The 22,544-nt window shown below is 40.4% G+C and overlaps 1 protein-coding gene across 6 annotated transcripts in view; it reads left to right on the top strand.

Moving 5' to 3' along the window:
• The window catches only part of wu:fj29h11 (uncharacterized), a 51,365-nt gene that overhangs the window by 20,874 nt on the left and 7,947 nt on the right, over positions 1 to 22,544 (top strand). For all 6 annotated transcript variants that reach the window (XM_087845267.1, XM_087845266.1, XM_087845269.1 and 3 more), the window contains 21 exons: positions 281 to 458; positions 566 to 743; positions 2,426 to 2,552; positions 2,663 to 2,782; positions 3,338 to 3,488; positions 3,578 to 3,690; positions 4,196 to 4,346; positions 5,264 to 5,512; positions 5,796 to 6,008; positions 10,496 to 10,677; positions 10,794 to 10,977; positions 11,416 to 11,558; positions 14,396 to 14,577; positions 17,403 to 17,662; positions 17,762 to 17,999; positions 18,083 to 18,266; positions 19,658 to 19,784; positions 19,975 to 20,061; positions 21,373 to 21,558; positions 21,638 to 21,900; positions 22,079 to 22,227. In XM_087845267.1, coding sequence (XP_087701393.1) covers positions 281 to 458; positions 566 to 743; positions 2,426 to 2,552; positions 2,663 to 2,782; positions 3,338 to 3,488; positions 3,578 to 3,690; positions 4,196 to 4,346; positions 5,264 to 5,512; positions 5,796 to 6,008; positions 10,496 to 10,677; positions 10,794 to 10,977; positions 11,416 to 11,558; positions 14,396 to 14,577; positions 17,403 to 17,662; positions 17,762 to 17,999; positions 18,083 to 18,266; positions 19,658 to 19,784; positions 19,975 to 20,061; positions 21,373 to 21,558; positions 21,638 to 21,900; positions 22,079 to 22,227 — 3,665 coding nt within the window. The remainder of the gene's footprint in view (positions 1 to 280; positions 459 to 565; positions 744 to 2,425; positions 2,553 to 2,662; positions 2,783 to 3,337; positions 3,489 to 3,577; positions 3,691 to 4,195; positions 4,347 to 5,263; positions 5,513 to 5,795; positions 6,009 to 10,495; positions 10,678 to 10,793; positions 10,978 to 11,415; positions 11,559 to 14,395; positions 14,578 to 17,402; positions 17,663 to 17,761; positions 18,000 to 18,082; positions 18,267 to 19,657; positions 19,785 to 19,974; positions 20,062 to 21,372; positions 21,559 to 21,637; positions 21,901 to 22,078; positions 22,228 to 22,544) is intronic.

Genomic DNA, 22,544 nt, shown 5'->3' with positions numbered 1-22,544 from the left:
TGACATGAGCTTAATGTTTGGAAATTAAAGCAATACTGTTAAGAGTAGGTAAATTTGGTGGATCTTAAAAATTGTCTGATGAACCGAAACGTGGCCAGTGTGACAAATAAGAAAAAATAAGAAATCAGGAAGGATAAAAATAGTTTTTAAAGATCTGTAAAACAAAAAACAGCAGTTTGATTGTGGGTGTAAAATCTATGAAAGGAAACTTCTTTGCTTTTGTATTTTGATTTGAATTTTGTCCAATTTCCTCCAAACTCTTTGTTTTCCTTTCTTTCAGAATGCCGACGACAACAGTTACCCGGCAGAGTCCGGGGTCGTTCCAGCGCTGGCTTTTATGGTGGAGCGAGACTGTATCACTGTCCTCAACAATGAAACCGGCTTCCAGGAGAAGAACATTCGGGCTATTTGTGATGTAGGCCGCAGCACTAAGGGAAAACACAAATATGGATACATTGGTAACTGCATTTGGCCCTCTTTCGTTCTTCCACCGTTACAACTGTGTAGTGTTGGAGAACTTAAAACCACATAGACAAATGACGTTCGCCTGTTTTACTTCGTACAGGACAGAAGGGCATTGGCTTCAAGTCAGTGTTTAAGGTCACAGACTGTCCTGAGATTCATTCCAATGGCTTCCACTTGCACTTTGACAAGAACTGTGGCCCCATGGGATACATCCTCCCCCACTGGACTGAAGATACGAGGCCTCTGGATCCACAGCTGAGGGACATAAATCAGCACAGGTCAGATGACTTATTGATCCCAGTACCCTGAGAGTCGATCAGCTAAATTGAATTGATCTGTTACCAGTTTCAGTATTTACACCAGCGCTTTTCTTGGAGCTGTTTCTAAAAACAAACCTCTTATTTTAACTTTGGAGATCAATATTACACAGTTGTGATAAACTACACTACAAAGTGCAGCTAAAACCCATCTTTACCGTCATCTCCCTATATACTTCATGTTTGTGAGATCCAAAGTAACAAACGGCATCTGCATTGTCAGCTTCTTGGTCAGGTCGGCTCATTTGTTGCCCTGTAATCTGTGGGGCTCTCAGTGGATCGCTGAAACGCTGACTGTGTCTGTGTGCATAAATCGGCACATTGTTTGTAGGTCACCAGCTAAACGTTCCTCTGCTTTTTGCAAGCGTGGTCTCACGATAATTTGCTCTGCGTCAGAATCTGACCCTCTTTGTTTATGTCCCCACTCTAGTATAAATACACTGTTAGAAAAAGCATCTTGAAAAAACGGTGATATTCCGGCAGCTGGGGCGCCAAAATACGACCGTATAATTACAGAAAATGACTCCCGCATAAAAATACGGTTATTTCCAGTAATGAAAATACAATTAGTTGCGCTAATTTGACATGGGATCTCGCCTTTTTCAAGTGCCGCTAAACATTAAATTAGGAACATGTTAATGTCATTAAACAATGAAATCATCTATAAATAGGAAAAAAAACATCTTTAAAAAACGGTGATATTCCGGCAGCTGGGGTGCCAAAATACGACCGTATAATTACAGAAAATAACTGTCCCATAAAAATACGGTCATTTTCAGTAATGAAAATAGAGTTTGTTGCGCTAATTTTACATGGGATTCTGCCTTTTCCAAGTGCTTTTAAATTAGGAACATTTTAACGTGATCAAACAATGAAATTACCTATAAACAAGGTCACTGAATGTGGCAATATGAATCATAATACGTAAATGTACAGAAATATACAGTTAACAGTTGGTTTAAATAATAATGGATTGCATGGCCTGGGACAGACTGACAGAGGCGAGGCTGCCATAACGCACCATCGGCCCCTTTGGCCATCACTAGTAGGCGGTAGGTTGACCACGGACACAATACCGAGAGTGTCCGAGCCGGGGCGCGAACCGGCAACCTTCTGATCACAAGGCGAACTGCCAACGCTTGAGCCACGATCGCCCTAACTAGCAATGACAATAATACTTATGTGATGTAACACAAGCTTATAGGGATCATGTTATATGCTTTTTTATAGCATTACATTTGAATTCAACAGTTCAATCTTTCAAATAACAGACAAAAATTTGTGAAATTATGATACATTTCTGGATGTATTTTTACAATCTAAATATGCATATGTACAAAAGAATATATTAAAAAAACAAGTAAATTGTGTTTTATTACATTTACAGTGATGTTATGTTATTTTACATGTAACGTGTCAGATCACAGTCTACTTATGTAAATGTAATGATATTCTAGAAATACACAGTAAAATAATTTGACATTACTATTTTTTGGAACAGTGTAGTTGAATTCCTTGTTTATTGTTATAATACGGGTAATTTAGTTTGGTTATGGGGAAGCCAAAACATCTGTTTAACGTTATTAGCCGTCTGCTGCTCATATTAGACCCATGGTCTAATTTTTTGTCTTCTTCTTTTTCAGCTGGACCACTAAGATCAGCCTTCCTCTCCGGACCGAGAGCCATCAGACCAGGAACCTGTTTCATGACGTGCACCCGTCGCTGCTGCTCTTCCTGCATCGACTACGCTCCATCACCATCTACAATCAGGTAAGTCAACAACAAGCGCTTGCACATGTGTGTTTTTGCACATAAACCCACCTAAATGGATTAGGAATAAAAGACCTTGTTGCTACTGTATTTATTGTGTCTGTGTGCAGAGTGAGAAGCGTTTCATGACGATGACTCGTAAAGATCTCAATCACAATGTGCTCGAGGTGGAACACTCGGAGGGTACCGAGCGCTGGCTAGTGGTCAAAACCACACTGAAGCCCAAGAAGGTGATGCACACGAGCTAACTCCCACAACTCACCCTTTTCAGGCGCACATATCATATTTGGATTTCAGAACAACGACTAACCATCTGTTCCTATATTCCATCCCTCCTGGGGCATAAATAAAATCTACTGTGGATTTGCATTTCTCTGATGTACTCCTGTAAATATGAGTGTTGATCGTTCTGCTCCTCAAATGTCTTTTCTCGGGTTTCCATCAGACTTTATGAACACTTATTCACTGGATTCACGCGGGCAGATAAACACCACCGAGCTGATTTTAATGATCTGTCAGGCTGAAAGGGTTCAGTAATACCTTCTCTTACTCCTTCAGCTGTTTTCCTTCTTTTATTTCCCAGAGGCAGCGTCCTGTTACCTGCAGTTAGGTTATGTAAGAGAATGAGCAAAGCTGAGTGACAGAGGCTATTTGAGACACGCTGTGCTCTTGATTTTCTTCTCTTTTTTCCAGTGGCCTCACTTTTTGCAAACCCATTTGTGCAAGAAGTCAGCCTGTTAGCAAGTTGTCGGCTCTGTTGTGACATTGATTTGTGCCTCCTTCAGATCAAAGAGGATGTAGAGTCGACCGAGCTCGCTCTGGCTTTCCAGCTTGGCAGCGACTCCACGGGAAGTAACATTGTGTGCCAGCCTCAGAAGCAGCCCGTGTTTGCTTACCTGCCCCTTCGCAGTTTCGGCTTCCGTTTTATCATCCAAGGTGAGACTGGAGACGAGAGCAGTTTATTCACGGGCGCCGTTGGATGAAGAACAAGTGCAGTCAATAACTGATGTTTGTTTCTTGTTCAGGTGATTTTGACATCCCTTCTTCTCGTGAGGATGTTGACAGAGACAGCTCCTGGAACCAGTGGCTCCGGTCTGAAATAGCACAGCTCTTCCTCCAGGCCATGGATGTCTTCACTGTAAGACATAGCTGCAGAAATAGAGAAAAATAACCAAGAAAGTACAATGTTATATGATACATGTGTATGAAATGCACATTATGTTGCAGTATGAGATCATTAGAAACTAATATGCAAGTTGATTTAGAAAATATGATTTAAGGATCGTTTACTGTGACATATCTGGGCAGGAGGATAAAATTTGAACATTTGCTCAGTCATACTAACCAGAAATTATTAGCAGATACATTAAATCATTCTATTAGAAGAGAGCGTTAAAACTGCATATTTGATACATTACGGTGTAAAATAAATTCTGAGCACATGAAGCAATGAAGTTTATGAAATCTGATAATATGCAGATTTGGTATGTACCAGGAAATTACAGGTCTGTCTATTTCCCATAAAGGCTTGGTTCTTTTTGTAGCTGAGGTAACTAAGCTAGGCTAATATTAGATCTTGGTTGTGTCTCCATCTGAAGAGAGCTTTTTCTTTTATGTCACATTCCTTCCTCTCGTTGTTCCAGAATCACCCAGAGTTCACGGGACTGAAGGGCCTGTGCCAGTTCCTTCAGTTTATCCCCCTGTCTGACGAGGTTTTGGACTTCTTCAAGCCTGTTGCCGGCCAGATTATTCAGCTGCTCAAGGGCAAATCCTTCCTGCCTACTCTCAGTTCAGGTATTATAAAACTAAACTAAAAACTAAAACTAGATGTTAAAAATGAAAGCAAGACCAGCAATTTCTAATGCAGAGTGTGATACAGATTAACTCAATTTGGGAATATTTCTTGAATGAAAAAAGCTCAAGTGAATCAAAGATTTCACTTCATTTAAAGTTAAAGCTGAGTCAAAAGGAACAAGAAATAACCTCAGAGTGTCCTAAAGAGGGAGCAGATCTAACATAAACAATAAGGCCCCCAAAATGCAACCCTGCGGCACACTGTAGGCAAGAGAAGTGGAACAGGACACAGAAAAGGATCATTCAGGCAGATATGAGGAGAATCAATCAACCAAAGCGGAGCCCGATACCAGCCCGAACCCAGTATCTCAGGCTATCGACAAAACCTGGTGGTCAGAATTTAGTTTTTTACGAGTTTAGGTCAAAGTGTCACTCTAAAGAGGAGCTGTTTTAGTAAGATGAGCAATGCAAAAGCCAGACTGGATCACCCCAATACTGCATTTATCCAGAACATCTGTCAGCTGGTTAGCTACAAGCTTTTATTAAATATTTGCAAGAAATAATAAACTGGAGATTAATGCGTAAGTGCTTTTTTTTAAAGTGGAAGATGACAGCATTCTTAGAATAAGCAAGGACTTGACTAGAGACCAGTGAAGCACTGATTACAGTTCGCATACAGAGACACAGACACGGGTAAACCTGTTTTAAACAAAAATGCAGGTAAAATGTTGAGTGAGCCAGAGGATATTTCCATTGAGTCAACTACAAGTTTAACCAGCTCAGGTAAAGGTAAAAACGAAAAACCAAACAGGTTGAGCTGGGGTTAGACCAGAGCACAAACAGGAGCATGTCAAAGAAATATGAAAGATTATTTCTTCACTGTAACACTGTAAACATTCCTCTGCTTTCTCTCTCAGATGGTAAGATTGTGTACAAGCTGCCCTCCCAGGTGGCCGTCTGTCAGGACCCTGTGATACGGGAAGTGATCGGTGGAGGTGAGCTGGAAAAGCATCTGTCTCTGTCCTATCTGCATCCGGATCTAAGCCCAGCACCGCCCACCTCCCTGCTCACTCACCTGGGAGTCCGATACCTGCGGGGAACGGATGTTACCATAGTAACCACAGCCATGGCCAAGGAGCTGATGACAGTGGGAGGTATCCATTCAGGTGTGTGCAGAGCAACCCTGGCATCTCACAGTGAGGGCAATATGATGCTGCATAGTTATATTGTCATTATAATAAATGGCTAAACTTTAAAATATTCCATTTGATTTCTTTTTCATTCAGTAGAAACAAACTGATGTTTTCTCTGCCTATGTAATGGCAAATCTGAACACCAGACTGTGTCATATGATTGTTGGGTTTTTCTCTGTATCTATGAAGCGCCTTGAGGTGACTTTTGTTGTGATTTGGTGCTATATAAATAAAATTGAATTGAATTGTGTTTCAGATGCAGGTCTACATCAGCTGGCCAGGCTTCTGGTTTGTAACTTCCGAGCTCTGGAGCATGGATACGGAGAGGCAGATTCCATCCTGCAGACGCTCAGAGAGCTACCCATAATCCCTCTAGCTGACGGACGTGCGGTGGCACTAAGTGTGGAAGGAGTGTTCTTTCCAATGGAAGAGAGCAAGACCAAGAAAAAGAAAGCTCAAGCACAGACAGGTAATACTCTGACTTCATAACTCTATTAGTGGCAGTATGTAGTGGCTAAGAGGCTTGATCTGTGAAATGTGATCGGTGATTAAATTGCAAACTGATATCTTGATTATGTGTGTCCTTCTGAAATAACTTTGCCTTGCTTTAAGTCAAAGAATAGAATAGGACAAGCCTAAAGTTTGGGGCTGAAAAGAGAAGCTTGCAGAAGTCCAAACAGCGTCACTTCCTCCAATGGCCACTAGAGGATGCTCCAAAAGTAGAAAATGGAATCATTTTCTACTTTTAGCATAAAAAAACATTTTTACAGGCAGGTAAAAATAGCACTTGCTTTCTTAAAAGTTAATTTCAGCCCCTCTAACAACTGTGTGGGGGTGATTATTTTTTTTTGTGATTAATATTTTATTCTACCTTTAGAACACTACAGTCCACTGCAGAGACAGATTACATCACATAAAGAAAACATCAGCATAGCAGCAGAACAGTAGAGAATACCAAACCAAAATGAGGGGGGGCAAACAAAGCAAGAGATAAACAATAGGAAAAAACAACAACAAAAAAACAAACAAAAAACAAACCAAAACAGCCAGCCTTTGACTATATGGGTCTTACTGCACACCACACTCTGACATCCCTGAGAGTGCTTCGTCAAAACTCCAATGTCTATCCCACTCTAAGTTCTAGTCTGTTCGTTTTATTCTGGACAGATATGGATCCCACTTCAGATGGAAACTCTCCACTTTATTCAGGAGCCTGTATGAGAGTTGTTCTAGTGCAGCGAGTCTCCCTAGTTGAATATGCCATACAGAGACAGGTGGGGTGGAAGGAGCCTTCCACTGGGAGATAATGAGTTTACGCCCCAGCATCAATGCAGTCTGAACCCACTCAGCAGCCTTAGGCGGAGCATATTTAAGGAGTGATGGGTCCCCCAAAACAAATAGCCTTGGTGAAAAAGGAATATCCCATCGTATGGTTGATTTGATAAAGTCATGTATCTCAGTCCAAAAGATTTGGGTTTTAGGACAGCTCCAAATCATATGGGTCAATGTGCCTACCCCAGTCTGACATCTCCAGCATTCAGGGGACCGTATGAGGTTGGGGTGATTATTTTTTAATATAGAAAAGGTTAAACGATTCGTACACGATGTGCTTGAACGTCATACACTACTAGAGGCAATAAATAAGGAAATGTGAGTTCTGCAGTGTGTGGAGCTGTTTATTTCATGTACTGTTACTTTGCTATAATTTGCAAATATGTGTCTCTGTGCACTTGTTAAATTAGCCTGATAGCTGATAGCTTATCACTCCAAGCGCTGTTCTAAATATGATATCTTTGACTATACAAAAAAAAACAAAACTACATTGCACTGACCAAATACTAACACCTTCAGCTTGAAATATGGAGTGAGTAAAAAAGTGGATGCTATTATGGTACTGACACAAGGACAAGCGCCTTTAGTCCCTAGCTGTATACCTAGCTTGTTTTCTTCTTTCAATGCTAAACAAATTTGCTAACATTAGCTGAGAGCTTAGCCTTGCACACTCACATCCAAATATGGCAACTTCTGGCTCCTAAAACCAATGTGAAGAGTAAAAGGCTTTAAAAGTATAATCCACAAAGAAATAGGCCACATCAGCTTATGTTTTACATACATAAGTAAAACTAAAACTACTGCATATTTTAATACTGTTTCTTAACAGATGAATAGCTGCAGTATTGTGATAAAAAGACAGGCGCAGCATACAGTGTACAGCTGCATGTAGAATTAAAGAAGAATTGTGAAAGAGTCAGCAGCAATGTCTCTGTGTTTTTGCTGCTTTGGTGCAGATAATTGCTCTGCACCTGCAGAGAATTTATAGATACGCATGTGATGATTGCACTTTGCTAAAACAAGCGTGAAAAAAAACAAAACAAAAAACAGTGAACCAGCAGTAGAGATGGAGAAAGGAAAGCAGTGAGAATATAGAACAGTACGCTTTCACAGGTTTTCAGTTTCTAAAAATGTAACAAACTGATGTAGGAGAAACAAAAACGGATAAATAAGTATCACCTTGCTGATGGTGAGAAGTGCACATGTAACACTCTCCATCTGTGCTCACAAACTGCAGCCAGGAAATCCTTGCAAAGCTGGAAATTGTTGTGGAGCTTCATAAACTGAGTAAAAATAGCACAGTGCATTACCTGGTACATTTGAATCAAGGCACTTAGGTAAACAGACACGGTAACAGACTACAGAACACATTCAAACTTTCTTTTTTAATGTCTGAGTAGATATAGAAATGGCATGGGGGAAAGACTCTGACCTCTCGAAAAGGTTAAAAGGATCTGCGTCAGTAGCTTTGTCTTCTGTTTTCAAAGTCAGCAGACTCAGACATGCAGGTTAGCCAAGTAGGTGTATGACAAACTTGTACACAGTCTGCAGATGAAGTTGACCTCTTTCCAAGAATAAGCAGGCATGTAGCCACTCAGGTCGGAGCACGCTCGCACAAGCATTGAGGAACGGCACCGGTGTTGTGTTGTGCGTCATCGTATTTGAAAATGGTACCCAAAGCAGACGTTTAGAATGGCGCGCATGAATAATGGATTTTCACACTTTGATGTAAGCATCCTGCCGCTGCAGCTTGCTGGCTTTAATAGATGTGTAGTCTAAGTGGTTTAGTGTTTCTTTAAGGAGCCAAAGTGCTCGTGTTCCCCTCTCCCTCTGCTGCCTTTGTCTTTCTCTGGAATCTGTGGCTCACATAAGCATCACCAATGTCTGTCTTTCAAAATTGTTTAGATTAGACAAATATCTTCCTTTCCTTAGAAAGGGGGAGGGGAGCATTTAAAAGAATGACATCTGGCTTGCTAAGGATCAATTTATCAAGTTTATAGAAAATTCCACCATTGTTTTAAGACCAAGAAATATTACAAAATAGCTTTTTTGCACCAGATTTGGGAGGCAGATCCATCATATTTATCTAGAACACAGCTGGTCGTGAGTCATTAAAAAAATACCAGCAGCATCACAATGAATGCAACAAAAAAACGTATAGAGAGTAGATAGTACACTGGATCCGATAATCAATAATGTTCCTTCCTATAGGTCAGCTGTTAGCACAGATTTCAGGTCAATACAGGGAAGTCGTTTCTAATAAAGCAGTTCTTCTCTGGATAAATCTTCCATTCCACCTGGGCTCCCATATTTCATCCAAACATAAACCTTTCCTGCCTTAAAGACCTCACGCTGCCCCTCTCACTTTTTGAAGGAAGATTTCCCTCGTGCTACTCGTGTCAGAACGTTTATTTTTCCACTCCTGCTCCTTGGTATGAATTGCCGTGTCGTTTCCAGAGAGAAACAGTTGCATCACATTAGAAGCAGCACAGCTGAACCTGTGCTGTTGGTAGATTTACCTCATCTGACCTGCTAATTTGTGCCGCTCTTGATGCATTGCATTGATTGTTATTGAAATGAACTGGCTGCTTCTGTGTTGGTTAATTAGCATATAGGAACACTGTGGACAGTAATTCGCCTTGTGTAGTAAGTCTGACAGAAAGTGTGTGACCAGTGAGGTTTCAGATTTTAGGATTTGCTGCCAGAAGCATGGTCTTGCACGAGGACTAACAGTAAGGCTGGCTTTGATTTTGGGCATTGATCTGCCTCCTGTGGGTCGACTGCTTCATGTAAGAGCACTAAATCACCAGTGCACACCACCGGTGTTTGGGAACAATAAAGTCTGACAAATGATTTTGAGTGCAAGGCTTCTATTCATAATTATGAAAAGCTTTTGTCACTGGAAACAGACTCAATAAAGAATGTTTGGAAAGTTGATGGGGAAATAATAAAAGTCAGAGTGAAATCTTTACTCTAGCTGGTTTTTCGGGTCAGTGATTGTAGATTAAATCAGCCTCGGTGCAGCATAAACCTCAGGCTCTGCTCAAAGGCGAGGTGAACAGAGATGAGTGTGATGGGTTTAGAGAGACAGCGAAGTTAAACACAGTGTTCTTCTGAAATATTGAGCAGCGCAGAGATCAGTGGGAAAGCGTTCCTTCAGATGCAAGCCTTAAAAGGAAGAAAAGTAGGTCACTGGAGGTTTTTACTTAAAGGTAGTTGCTGTGTTTTATTGTAGTATTGTATTAAAAATTAAGACAGTGTATGAGTAATTCAAGATTTACCAAGAATTGTGTATTTCCCAAATCCAGGACAAAATGAGACTAGATGCCTGTTCAGAAAAAAACGTCTTCCACATTTAGCACTTTGCCACAACAGCAGTCTTCTGCCTCTCTTCACATCTGTTACAGGCGAGTCTCTGAAGGGCGAGTCTGTGACATGAAATGAACTGAACTGGAGTGACACTTTCTAGAGTCTGATGAAAAGGTTCACTCAAAAGAACTCAACTTTGAACAGGGTGGTTATTATATAACATATAACCCGTAAAGTAAAGTAAATGAGGAGCATGCAGTAGGTTTTGTTTTTGTGACCAGTTTGGTGATATAACCTGTACTTTTCTTCTCACAGGACCACTGGCTGCATTGTACAAGGATGTCAGTGTGGTTCACCCGTCCCTGCTGAGCTGTTTGGAGCCTTTGGAAAGTCAGCAGGTTCGTGAGCTGCTCAGAAGACTTGGGGTTCACGAACTAGAGCCTCAAGAGCTGCTGGAGCAGCACATCTACCCTACAATAAGGAACAACAAATGGAAGGTAACAAACACTGTAAATGAATATGAGAAAAAAGATGATCAGTGATCTTTTTAAAAAAAAACTGGCTGAATTTTCTTTCTTCTTTCTCTTCTTTCTGTTTACCCTTTTCAATGAAGTCAAAGCCTACGTCTGTGGTTGTGAGTTACTTGGTTTTCATCAAGCAGCACTCGTCCTCTAGCCAGGAGTACTCAGACACCGCAGTACCCGTCCTCACCTCCAGGGGTCTGCTGTGCCCATCCAACGAAAGGGTGCATTTCTCTGAAGAGTACGGAAACGTCAACTTACCATCGAAGCTGCCTGGTAAGGAGAATCCCACAGCTTTGATTAAAAGAAAGAATAACAGCTTGTGTTGTGTAAGGCGCACTGCAAGCCACTTTGCAACCCAACTTCACATCAAATCATCCTTTTCATGACGTGTCCCACATAATCAATTAACACTGATTAAGTCTGCTGTCAATAATACCTGCTCTCTTCTCTGCTCGGGTCTTGCTGCTGCTCCCCTTGCCTGTGTGAAAGGGACAGCAACAGCCTCGCCACCAAATCTAAATATCAGTGTTCCTGTGACTATTCTTATAATATTCTAGTAACAAAGGCCCATGCATCACAGGTACCTTGTTTGTATGACTGAACAACTCATTTTAATCAGTTACATTTTCAGTTACCAGGTTCAGCGTTTCTTTGTTGATATTCCTTCTGTAAACCTTCGTGTTGCTGACTGTTGTGTTTCCCTTTCACCAGGCTATGATTGGATCTTGCTGAGTCCCTGCTATGTGCAGACAGACGGTGATGTGGCAGGATGGAGAGAGCTGTTCAGTAAACTGGGAATCAAAGATGGTCTCATCATCTGCAAACAAAGACAAACACTCACTGCTACAGAACTGGTGAGGACGATATTCCTGAACTGTTACCTCAGCTAGAAAAGAATGACACACAGCTGCACTGATCCAGTCAGATAGGCAGAAAAAGATCCGACAAAGGTCACGATGGCTCTGCATGTAAGCACAGGTGATAAAAGGCTATGGATGTGTTTTGTAAGGGCAAAATATTTAGTGGTTCCATGGACACCAGAGGAAGACCAGATTATATGTCTGCATCTGTGAGTCATCGTGATGAGTAAGGTAGTGATTAAAGGACGAAAAGACTAACAGTTATGAGTCGCACCAGGACTAGGAAGATCAATGGCTGCTTTGAGGATAAGAAGAAAAACAGGTGGCTGCTGAGAAATGTCACTCAGGCATAGTCGGAGGTGTGCAGCTCACACATTCCTGACGCCTGTTTTAGACTGAGCCACAGCTACAGTGGAAAGTATGAGGATTTGTGATGATACTATCAGTCATGGTGTGACTGATACTACCTACATACAATGCTGGAAAATAGCAATAACATCATTCCTGTTTAAAAACACTGTATGCATCAGATGCTATTAACAAGTCATTACATTAAGGATTTTTTATGCTATTGTTAATGATGTTAAAGCAAAAGTAGGCTTTGCTCATTCTGTGATTAGGGCCATGATAAGAAATCCTTCCAGAAGATCCATTTAGTAACTGTTCTAGAGCTTTTGGTTGTGTCATGTGCCACCTATTAGCAGTAGAGTTTGCCCACTTGTTGAAGGATTGTGAATGTATAAATTATCTGACTCAAACGGCTAATTCAATTAAGTTCAATTCAGTTTTATTTGTACAGCGCCAAATCACACCAACAGTCACCTCAAGGCGCTTTATATTGTAAGGTAGATGTATTATTGTAGACTACGGCTGCCACAAACGATTATTTTGATAGTCGACTAGTCACCGATTATTTTTGCGATTAGTCGACTAATCAGATCATCATCCATTGGACGTAAAACGTACAGATTATTGCACCAGCAGCATCTGCTCTTATATAACTATCATTAGCTTACAGCTTTAAGTGTTTAAGGTATGTGCTAACTAAAAATAAAGACAAGATGATAGTTTATTAAATTTTAATGACATTTGTAGATTGTTTCGGTGAAGTTTAATAAACTCCTTGCTATCTAAAATATAACAGGACACCGGAGTATATTCTCGAGCATCTCACACTTCTGATAATCAGCTGTCTGCTTGGCGTTTATTCAGCTGTGTAAAAACTATAACTTTAATCTCAGCCAAAACGATTTACTCAGGAACAAATAAAATACTAAAAAAAGCCAAACAATAACATTTGTAAGTTATCTAAGTTACTTATATATGTTTAACCTGAGTAGCAAAAGACGGCGGTGGGTTTGAAAACGATTTGCCGGGAGTCCGGTGTTCTCACCGGGTCTAGTGAGCCTTGAACCCCGGCTAGCTATCGAGCTAGTGGGTAACAGACGTCTCCAAAAACGTAGGAGCGCTTTTGAAAATATGTGGTGTCTTGATAAACTGAGCAGATATTTAAAGTTTACACAGCTACATTCTCGCCTGAAAATATGTTAAACGTTTATTTTGTGACCCAGAAAGAATAATAAGAGTTGTTGGAAACTGAGCTGGGCTGCGCTATGAATTCTGGGACACAGTCTTCTTCTTCGGGGTTTAACGGCAGCTAGCATCCTTGTACATGCAGTGCTGCCATCTTCTGTTTCAGTCCGTTATTACACTCTTAAATCCTACCACTTATTCCTGCGTCTTTTGGGATCTTACAAAGCTTCAAACGATGCATCGACTATTAAATTAGTCATCGACGATTTTGATAGTCGACGTAATCGTGACTAGTCGACTAATCGTGGCAGCCCTATTGTAGACACTACATTCTAGGGCCTACAATAATTCATACAGAGAAAAAACAAACAATCATATGACCCCCTATGAGCAAGCACTTTGGCAAAAGTGGGAAGGAAAAACTCCCTTTTCACAGGAAGAATCCTCCGGCAGAACCAGAACTGGACCTTGTGTTTTTTGTCAGTTGGTTTAGTCAGAATCAAAAGTGATTCATAGTAGTTTTAAAACTGATTTATCTCATTAAGCCATTTATCAAGCAAGTTAGCAGAAAAAAACAGTCTATGATTACTTTACTTGCAACTATAGGCAACCTGAAACACATAAATCTAACAGTCTTAACAATTGTTTGTTGGTGTCTTATACTATAACTGTATAAAAGTTGACAAAACAAAGTAAACACTAATGATTAAAGTGAGCAGGTTTTGGACCAATCAAAAAAAATCTGGTTCTGGCTTTGTTTGTGCTGCCAGCGATCAGTGTTCCTTGGACATGATCAGACTTCCTTCTTCTTCTTCTGGCTTTAGTAGATAACAACCTAAGAGAAGACACATTCAGTTTGCTACTGTAAGCCCATAAAGAAGCAAGCAATGCTTGCAGGACACCTCAGTCGATTTAACTTCAGATGGATTTGAACATTTAACCTCCTAAGACCCAAACTCTTCCACGGCATGCATTTTTAATTTCTCTTTGATATCTGGGCATATTGGGGCCTGATGAATGTAAAAACAAAGAATTACCAGATTTTTTTTTTACCTTGTTTTTGTTTTAATGAAAAATAAGAGCCACATATGAAGATATTCGTTTAAAATTTTGATAGAACAGTAGCAGTATAATGTCCTCGTAAGTGGATATCAGGCCCTTGTAGAGCAAAACTGAGTATTTTGGTCTAAATAACCCAAAATGTGATGTCCACATATGTGGACGCCAGGTCCTAGGAGGTTAAAAGAGATGTCCATATCAGTGGTAAAGCTTACTTTTTTGCCATACTCCTCCACCAGGCCTCCAGCCCCTGGTCAGTCGAAAGTGCAACGTGGCGCCAAGTCCCAGGGGAGGGCTATGTACTCGACGACTACCCGTGTGAGGAATTTCACGCTCTGGCCACAGCAGAACTGCCTGGCTCCCTCTTGTTGCAGCAGAGAATGGCTTTGCTGGAGCTGCTGGAGGCCAACTGGGAAACTGGGTAACAATCACACCATGAAACACACCCTGAACATGTTCCCCTTCCTGTGTAATGTTTTTCCAGTGGATTTTGCCCAATTTCAGGAAAGTAATGGTCAGACTAATGGGTTTGGGATTAGTCAGCATCAGGTGGCAATTCCTATTGTTTCTACTGTGGCCATTAAGTGATTACTGTGTTAGAGTGCAGACATTGTTTGGCATCCATCCGTCCATTTTCTTCCGCTTATTGAGTTCAGTGTTGTGGGGAGAATGGAGCTTATCTAGGACGAGAGAAAGCACACCGTGGACAGGTCACCAGTCTGTCGCAGGGCTAAAGCATAGAGACAGACAACATTTATCCTTAGAATTACCCGTTAACCTAACCCCATGCATGTCTTTGGACTGTGGGAGGAAACCGGAGTACCCATTATTAGAAATTCAGTGTAGTTTCATTTTATTTATAAAGCTCTAAATCACATCAACATTTGCCTAGATTTGCTTTGTACTGTGAAGTAAAGAGCCTACAATAATGCAAAGGAAAGCCTAACAATCAGATGACCCCCTATGAGCAAGCACTTGGTGAGAGTGGGGAGGAAAAACTCCCTTTAACAAGAAGAAACCTCCAAGAGAACCAGACTCAGGAAGGGGGGTGAGGGGAGGGAGACCGGACAAAAGACACACTATGGAAGAGAGCCAGAGATCAATAATAACTAATGATTAAATGCAGCGTGTCATATAAACACATAATGGAAAAAGTAGGGCCTCCTGGGAAGCCCCCAGCAGCTTAGGCCTATTACAGCATAACTAAGTGAGGATTCAGGGTCACCTGATCAGCCTTAAAGATAAACTTTTAAAAAAGTTTTACGCCTAATCTCAAAAGTAGAGACTGGGTCTGTCTCCTGAATCCAAACTGCGAGCTGGCATTCTAGCATCCACAAGTAAACCTGCAGTCTCAGAGTCAAGTGCACCATTGGGTTTATATGGTATTATGAAGTCTTTAACATAAAGTGGATTAAATAGCCTCTGTGTGTAAAAGGCCCCAGAATACATTGGAGCCCTGGACCTGGTGCTGTGAGGTGACAGGGCTGACCTCCCCAGCAGTTCAAAATCATTTCTTCCTGAGGGAAAAAAGCAGTGACACACCGAGCTTTTGTTTGGGCTTGAGCTCACACAGGCATAACATTCATAATCTGGATTTAGGTGCTTTTAGTGCGGTACCATCTCATGACTTCCTGTTATATTTGTGTGGGAACAGACAAGAGCAGTTTAGGTAAGGAGGTCACCCAAACTCATGCCAGTGAGCAGCACACAGCTGAATTATTTCTCGTGTAGATTTCCGTACCAGCTGTTGCTATACATCACATTTCAATGAATAATTAAAGGATCCCAAAATTGTTTTTGCGTGTTAAAACTCATTTATCATTTAGACTTTGGCTGACTGCCAAGCACTACCCTATAGGTTTTAAATTAGAGCTATTCGTTGTGCCTGTCTGTGTGTCTACTTTTGCTTTTTCTCCTTCGTTTGAATTATCAGCAGCTTTGTTTATGCTTGTAGTTCTTATCAGCTGCACTGTTTTAGATGGTGTGGCTCCCGAACAGATCTCAAATGCATCACAGTAGTGTCATTTTCAGTGTGACCTTTGAAAAAAAGGGACTAAAGCACATGAAAATAGAATGAATAGTTAACAATTAATCTTTAAATCAAATTTCAAATACAGAATGAGTAAAAAAAACCCAAAAACTTAGTACTAATGTACTCCATGTCCCTTATATATACCATACCATTCACTAGCTCTAGAAACTGGTGTAATTCTTTTCTTTTTCCTTCTATTTTAATCTGCTTTTTCTACTATGATGTCAGTGAATGGATAACCCTAATATGGTGATATCATTTCTGATCATGAAAGGGCAGCCAACCAGATGAAAGCTGGCTTAAATGCAAAACAGTTTATTTTAGAAAGTAGGTGAACAGAGGGGCTTCACCAAGACCCAATGTAAGAAAAATTTGGATTTTTTTGAATGATGAATTATCCAAAGTCAGTCTAGTAAAATCTAAATGGCTGGAAATTCGCATAGTAGGTCCACTTTAATAAAGAAAGTTAAATAGACTGGCATTTATAAATCACTTTTCTAGCCATGTTTACCTACTTATTATTCATGCAGTGCTTTATTCTATTAATTTTATGCTATACACACAATCTCACACACCTATGAATGCATCAGTTTAACATCACTTTAAGACAAGCAGCTCAGTTCAGCTGGAAAAGTTTAAAAGTCATCTCAAACCATTAAAACAGTAAATAGACGCGTTCTTATATAGAGCTTTTCTACTCTATCTGAGCATTCGAAGCGCTTTACACAACTTGCCTCATTCACCCATATCTAATATTTACACATTCCAGTGGATTTTTCGGAGAGCAACTTGGGGTTAGTATCTTGCCCAAGGATGTTTAGCACCCATAGGTGGGAGAATTCCCATAAAGGCACGTGGAAAATGCTTAAACAACAATATCTACCTTCTACAGGGTAACAGGATGGGGAAAGTGTTCCACAGCATACATGAGACTGACTCAGAGAATACTATTTTTTAACTGCTATCTATTGCACTGATCAGGTTGGTGAAAATTCATCTGTATATTTATCTCACAATGCTGCTGAGAATGTAGGTCACACACTTCTGTCACTTTTCTGAGTCATTAAATCAGGACAGCTGGAGAATTGTCAACCATGCACTGTAATGACCCCACATTAATGGTGTCACGTGGGACAGTCTGTAACTTGTGGTGTTTTCAATCCACTGTAGAAGTGGGTTGAAAACATCTCAAACAGTCTTTCTCTTTCTTTCAGACATTGCTACTCTCAGTACCTCACAGCCCAGGTGATCGACAGTGATGGGCAACCAATCAAAAGCACCAAGTCTTCCTTCTACCATTCCTTGTGTCGTCTTGAATGGGTGCCAGCCTATCGCCCAAAACAAGGAGGCCAGCTGGAAAGAAAGTACCTCTGTCCGAGCTCCGTCTACCTGTCATCACCTGAAGTCACCAACTTGCTGGGGACCCATGTCGACTATGTGGACATTAGCTCCAGCGACTTCAGCAGAGCTCTTGGTAAAAATGTGTCTTTTACAGTGGAGATTACTTTTGTCCATTGCTATTCTTGTTGGTTGTCCTGTAAAGGAGTCTGTAACTGTGTTCCTGCTCTTGTAGGGATGAGAGAAACAATCTCAGTGGATGTTCTGATTAACTATCTGAAAGAGTGGTGCGTCAAACCAGAGGAAGATGTCCAGGAGCAGAGGCTCCCTGAGGATGAGTCAGAAAGGGGAAAATTCACTTCCACAATTCAGCACATCCACAACGTCTACACCTACCTGCAACAAAACTGTTCTCAGAGCAGCCTGAAGGAGCTCTTCCAGCATACACCTGCTGTGTTTATAGAGTACAAAAGGTACATTATCATCATTTTCAGCATACCTTTTCAGATTATTCTCAAAGTACCTGAAAGCCACAAGCAGTACTTTGTTTCCTCAGGCACAGTGATAACTGGTGCACTGGACGGTTCTACCACCTGAAAGAGGTGTGCTGGAGTGACCCAACAAACATGTTCCAGCGCTACAAAGACCTCATACCTAGAAAAGACAGCCCTGTACAGGAGCCCAAAGTGCTGGCTCCTTTCTATAACCGTCTGGAAGACATGAAAGACTTCTTCGTCAGGGTAAGCTGCCCTATTAAAGAAGAAAAGAAACATATACGGTTTCTTTTTGTTTTGTTTTTTTTCCCTTTGATGTCACTGTCAGCTTTTCAGCTTTACTTTCAATCAGTAAAAGCACTGAATCAATACATGAGAATAATGCAGATTTGCTTCTGTTAAGTTAACAAGAAAGCAGGTTTTATTCAGCACAGTGAGACCAGTGTGATGACAGATTGTGTAGCCATGCTCTGAGTTAGTTCTGAGGATACTGAATGGTATTATGGTATGGATTCAATGTTGTTTTTCAAAAAACAAAGCTCACATGATTTTTCTGTCTCGGAGTGTAAAATATGACCTACTGATTATCTACAGAGAGGTTGTTTACTTCCCATCAGTCTGGGTGTCCATTGGTGTACTTAGCATTTGGGGTGCAACTGTCAGGTTTCCTGGTATAACTAAGATGTCATTGTATACAAACTCAGATTAATTTTAAAAAGCCATTTAAAAGTCTTAAACTTTCTGTTACTGTTCTTGTGCTAGAATTGGCTGTAGTTCACCTAGAGGGTAGTTGTTTGGAGGATTGTATGGCTGTATTGTGTTTGGGCTAGAGAGCCATTGGATTTTTATTTTTGAGTATTGCCTATAAAATTTCAGAGTGGGAATTTTCATCACAATTGTCTGCTTTATTGTAGATTTGTCTTCAGATTTCCTTAATAACTAAAGTAAAGCAGCTCCATTATTCCTACATAGCAAATACTGATTGTGCTAAATAAAACTTTATTGGCTAGCTAGTTAGCCATTTAAACAATGGCTTGCTCTGACTGTTGTCAGAGCGCTTGCTCATACAGCAGGGGTGCCCTAGTGGTGCCATATGGGGCAACTCGAAACACTGGGGTGGCACACCAACAGAATCTCCAGATGTATTATGCTGTTGTCAAATTTAGGTTCCTAGAAAAAATCTGACAAAAAAGAGAGAAAGAAAATAATTATATGCTTAGTTAATTTCTTGCTATTAAAGATGATATCACTGAAAATAGGCAGTCAATGTCTCAAATCATTGTAGGCTGTCTTCCTTTCTCTTATGCTCATGTGTATTAGAATTATTACAAACAGAGGACCATCTTACCAGAGGGGGAAAGCAAATTTTAGGTGGCAGCCAGTGCTTGCCTTGGCCGCCCCTTGGTGACACCCCTGTCAGAGAGGATCATATGACTTCCGTGTTTTCTCTGTTAGGGTCTTTACCTTACAATTTAAAGCACCTTGAATGAATTGTGATTTGGCACTATATAAATCAAATTGAGTTAAAAAAAGATAAAGGAGGACCGACTGTTAACAAAAATGCAGTACTATATACTAATAATAATACTAATACTAATTCAACTCTTTGTGTCTGCATTTCTTTCTCTCATGCATAGCTGCTGAATGTGGAAAACGACCCCAACATGAACCAGTATGTTGGCTTGTTGGAACTGATCTGTTCCTCCTGTCCCATACCAACTGCTGAAGTGCTACAGGATGTCTCGATACTCTATGCCAGACTTGGTAAGAACATTTATATTGCCTTTCTTTCATTGACTCATACATTTGTTTACTGTTGATGTCCCATCTGCCTGCAGCTCATTATTTCCTGCTCAATAGTCTCTCCATTGACTAGCTTAATTTGATACTTGATCCTTACTCTGTTTTTCTTTGCATAAAATATTTTAATGCAATGTCGTATTTGTTTTAACAGCTAAAACCTGTAAGTCCAAAATGTCCAGAGACCAGGAAAGAAATCCTCAGTCCAAACTTAATGACAGTTACTGCTCCACTTTGAAAGGTGAGTCATGTATCTATTCCAAAAACAATGCACTTTTCTTTACCTGTTCACACAGAATTTCTGTTGGAAATCCAGCATTATCTGCCATTTGTCAGTGTGCCGCATGCTTTAAATGCAGCTGGGATGAATTTGTTGCTGCAGCATTAAAGCATTTTGAACTTGGGACTGAAGACAGTCAGACTGCACTGTCTGGAGTGGGAATGTTTATATTTTTTCCATTTAGCAATACTCTTGTAGTACCTGCGGAAAAATATTTATTCAGATGATAAACTTAAAACAATATAAATACTCGGCAGATCCTTCGTGCAGAAAGCTGAATGTATGCATCAGGTGAAAGATGTGACGCAAAGATATTGTGTGAGGTAAAAGACATGGGTGCATGCTAGTGTTCTTAAAATGATGGAAAGTTGTTATGGCAGTTTGGATCACCAGTATGGTCAGCAGTTACAACAGCATGTGTCAAAGTTAATAAAGCAGTCAATTAAAGTAAAAACCTTGGTGCAGATTGCTGCAACTTGCATCATAAATCATTAAAATATGAGCACACAGAGAACCAACTTAACGGTCAACATCGGGCAGTTCTTTCTACTTTTGTGTCTATATGATGCTGACCGCAGATATGTTTTATATGGTCAGCACAGAAGTCCCGCCCACCTGCCATTGAAAATAGTTTTTTGCAGGGGCAACCAAAAGATGGTTAGCTTCAAATGAGTGGAAGGGAGACGAAATGCTAAATCGAAATCTGCATTTAGTGTGAACACCTTACCAGGCCATCAGACTGCTGAACACTTCATAGACACCTCACCTCCACTACTGGAACTTCAACATTATGCACTACATACTGTACATTAATGCCACTGTTTTGCACAATATCCAACTACAAACCTCTGTATATTTTATATATTTTATTGCTTACTCTATTTAATTTGTAAAATATGTACACACACACACACACACACGTAGAAAAACATATCTAGTATACACATCCAGTAAAGCATATACTATTATATATTGTACATATATTTATTAGTCTCAGATTTAGCCATTCTTATATTTTGCTTGTTTTATGTTATTGTATTTTTGCACAACTCTGTTGCTTGTGAAGCTCGCACACAAGAATTTCACTCGCATGTACTGTACCAGTGTACCTGCACATGTGATGTGACAATAAAAGTGATTTGATTTGATTTGAAGTTTTTGTAGTACAATGAGAAAAAAAGTCATGCTAAATGTCTACAGCTTATTCTATGTGTACCTTTGCTGTTTATGTGTTACGTGTCTGATTTCTATGGTTGTGTGCATGTCTGATAGGGATGGTGTTTGATAAGAAGGTCTTCCCTACTAAGAATAACAACTGGGTGAGTCTGGCACATAAGCCTATGATCAGTGACAGCAAAGAGCTGGAGAAGATCTTCAAACCTCATAAGCAGGTGCGTCTGCTCAACCTGCCCCCACCAGAGAAGAAGACAATGCTCAAGAACAAGACAGGAAACTCTGGTATGGTGCTTTTACATTTTTATTGTTTGTGTTAGAATATACTGTGATTGATACTTTTATGTTTTTTTTCTCTTAATAGACGCGGCAGACCGAACTGCATTCAATGAGGAAGACAGACAACTGTTTCTGGAGATCTGTGGTATTCATCATCTCTCCAAATGTGTCAAGAGTGAGCCTCTGACTGAGGTCCTGAGGCCCTGTCCGTCCATGCAGAGCCTGGTGCGCTGGATTGTTCCCTACATTCAGAAGTTTCTCTATCACCATGACGAACTGAATGAAGTCTATTCAGAGCTGACTGAACAAAACATAGCAGGAAAAATCAAGCACCTCTCCTTTGGACAGGTAAGAGGATAAATCTGAAGGAATTTTCAACCCTAATTTGTCTTATTTTTTCCTCCTAAGAGTCTTCTTGTAGGAGTAAGGAGAATACATCCACAACACCTAAAGCTCTGAAAGGAAGAAAGCATGAAAACAAAGACAACAATCATGCACTCTTTTGTTTCTGTCTGATTATTCACAGGTGGGCAAGCTATACATTCGCCACCAGCTGGATGTAGCTGACGATGAGGACCCTGTGATTGAGTTCGTGGATGTCATCTGTCTGCTGAAGGATAAAAAAGAGCTTTACATCCAGAAAGATAATCTCTCAGCTGATCTGGACATCTGCAGGTTTGTGTGTGATGGACGGTCTCAGAAATTAGTTTCTCCATCTAAATTATTCTTAAATGTCTTAAATCAGTGGTTCCCAAACTTTTTTTGCAGCGCCCCCCTTTGTTTTACAAGAAAAATGTTGCTGAACCGGGGGAACAAATCGTAGCAGAATCAGCCTGATGTTATTTGTATCCCGCTGTAACTTTACTGTATAAAGAGCTAACATCCAAAATGTCAGGAGTAGTTAGTCATTACAACAAGTGTTTGTGAACTAAAAATCACGAATGTGGGATCCTGTTTGTCCATGATTTAAACAGCCCAGCGCTGCTCCCAAC

Source organism: Neolamprologus brichardi, chromosome 8 (assembly GCF_056152115.1).
Source record: "Neolamprologus brichardi isolate AB-2024 chromosome 8, ASM5615211v1, whole genome shotgun sequence".
Lineage (NCBI taxonomy): Eukaryota > Metazoa > Chordata > Actinopteri > Cichliformes > Cichlidae > Neolamprologus > Neolamprologus brichardi.
The sequence above is the reverse complement of the archived record's forward strand: the minus strand, read 5'-3'. Positions and strand labels throughout refer to the sequence as shown.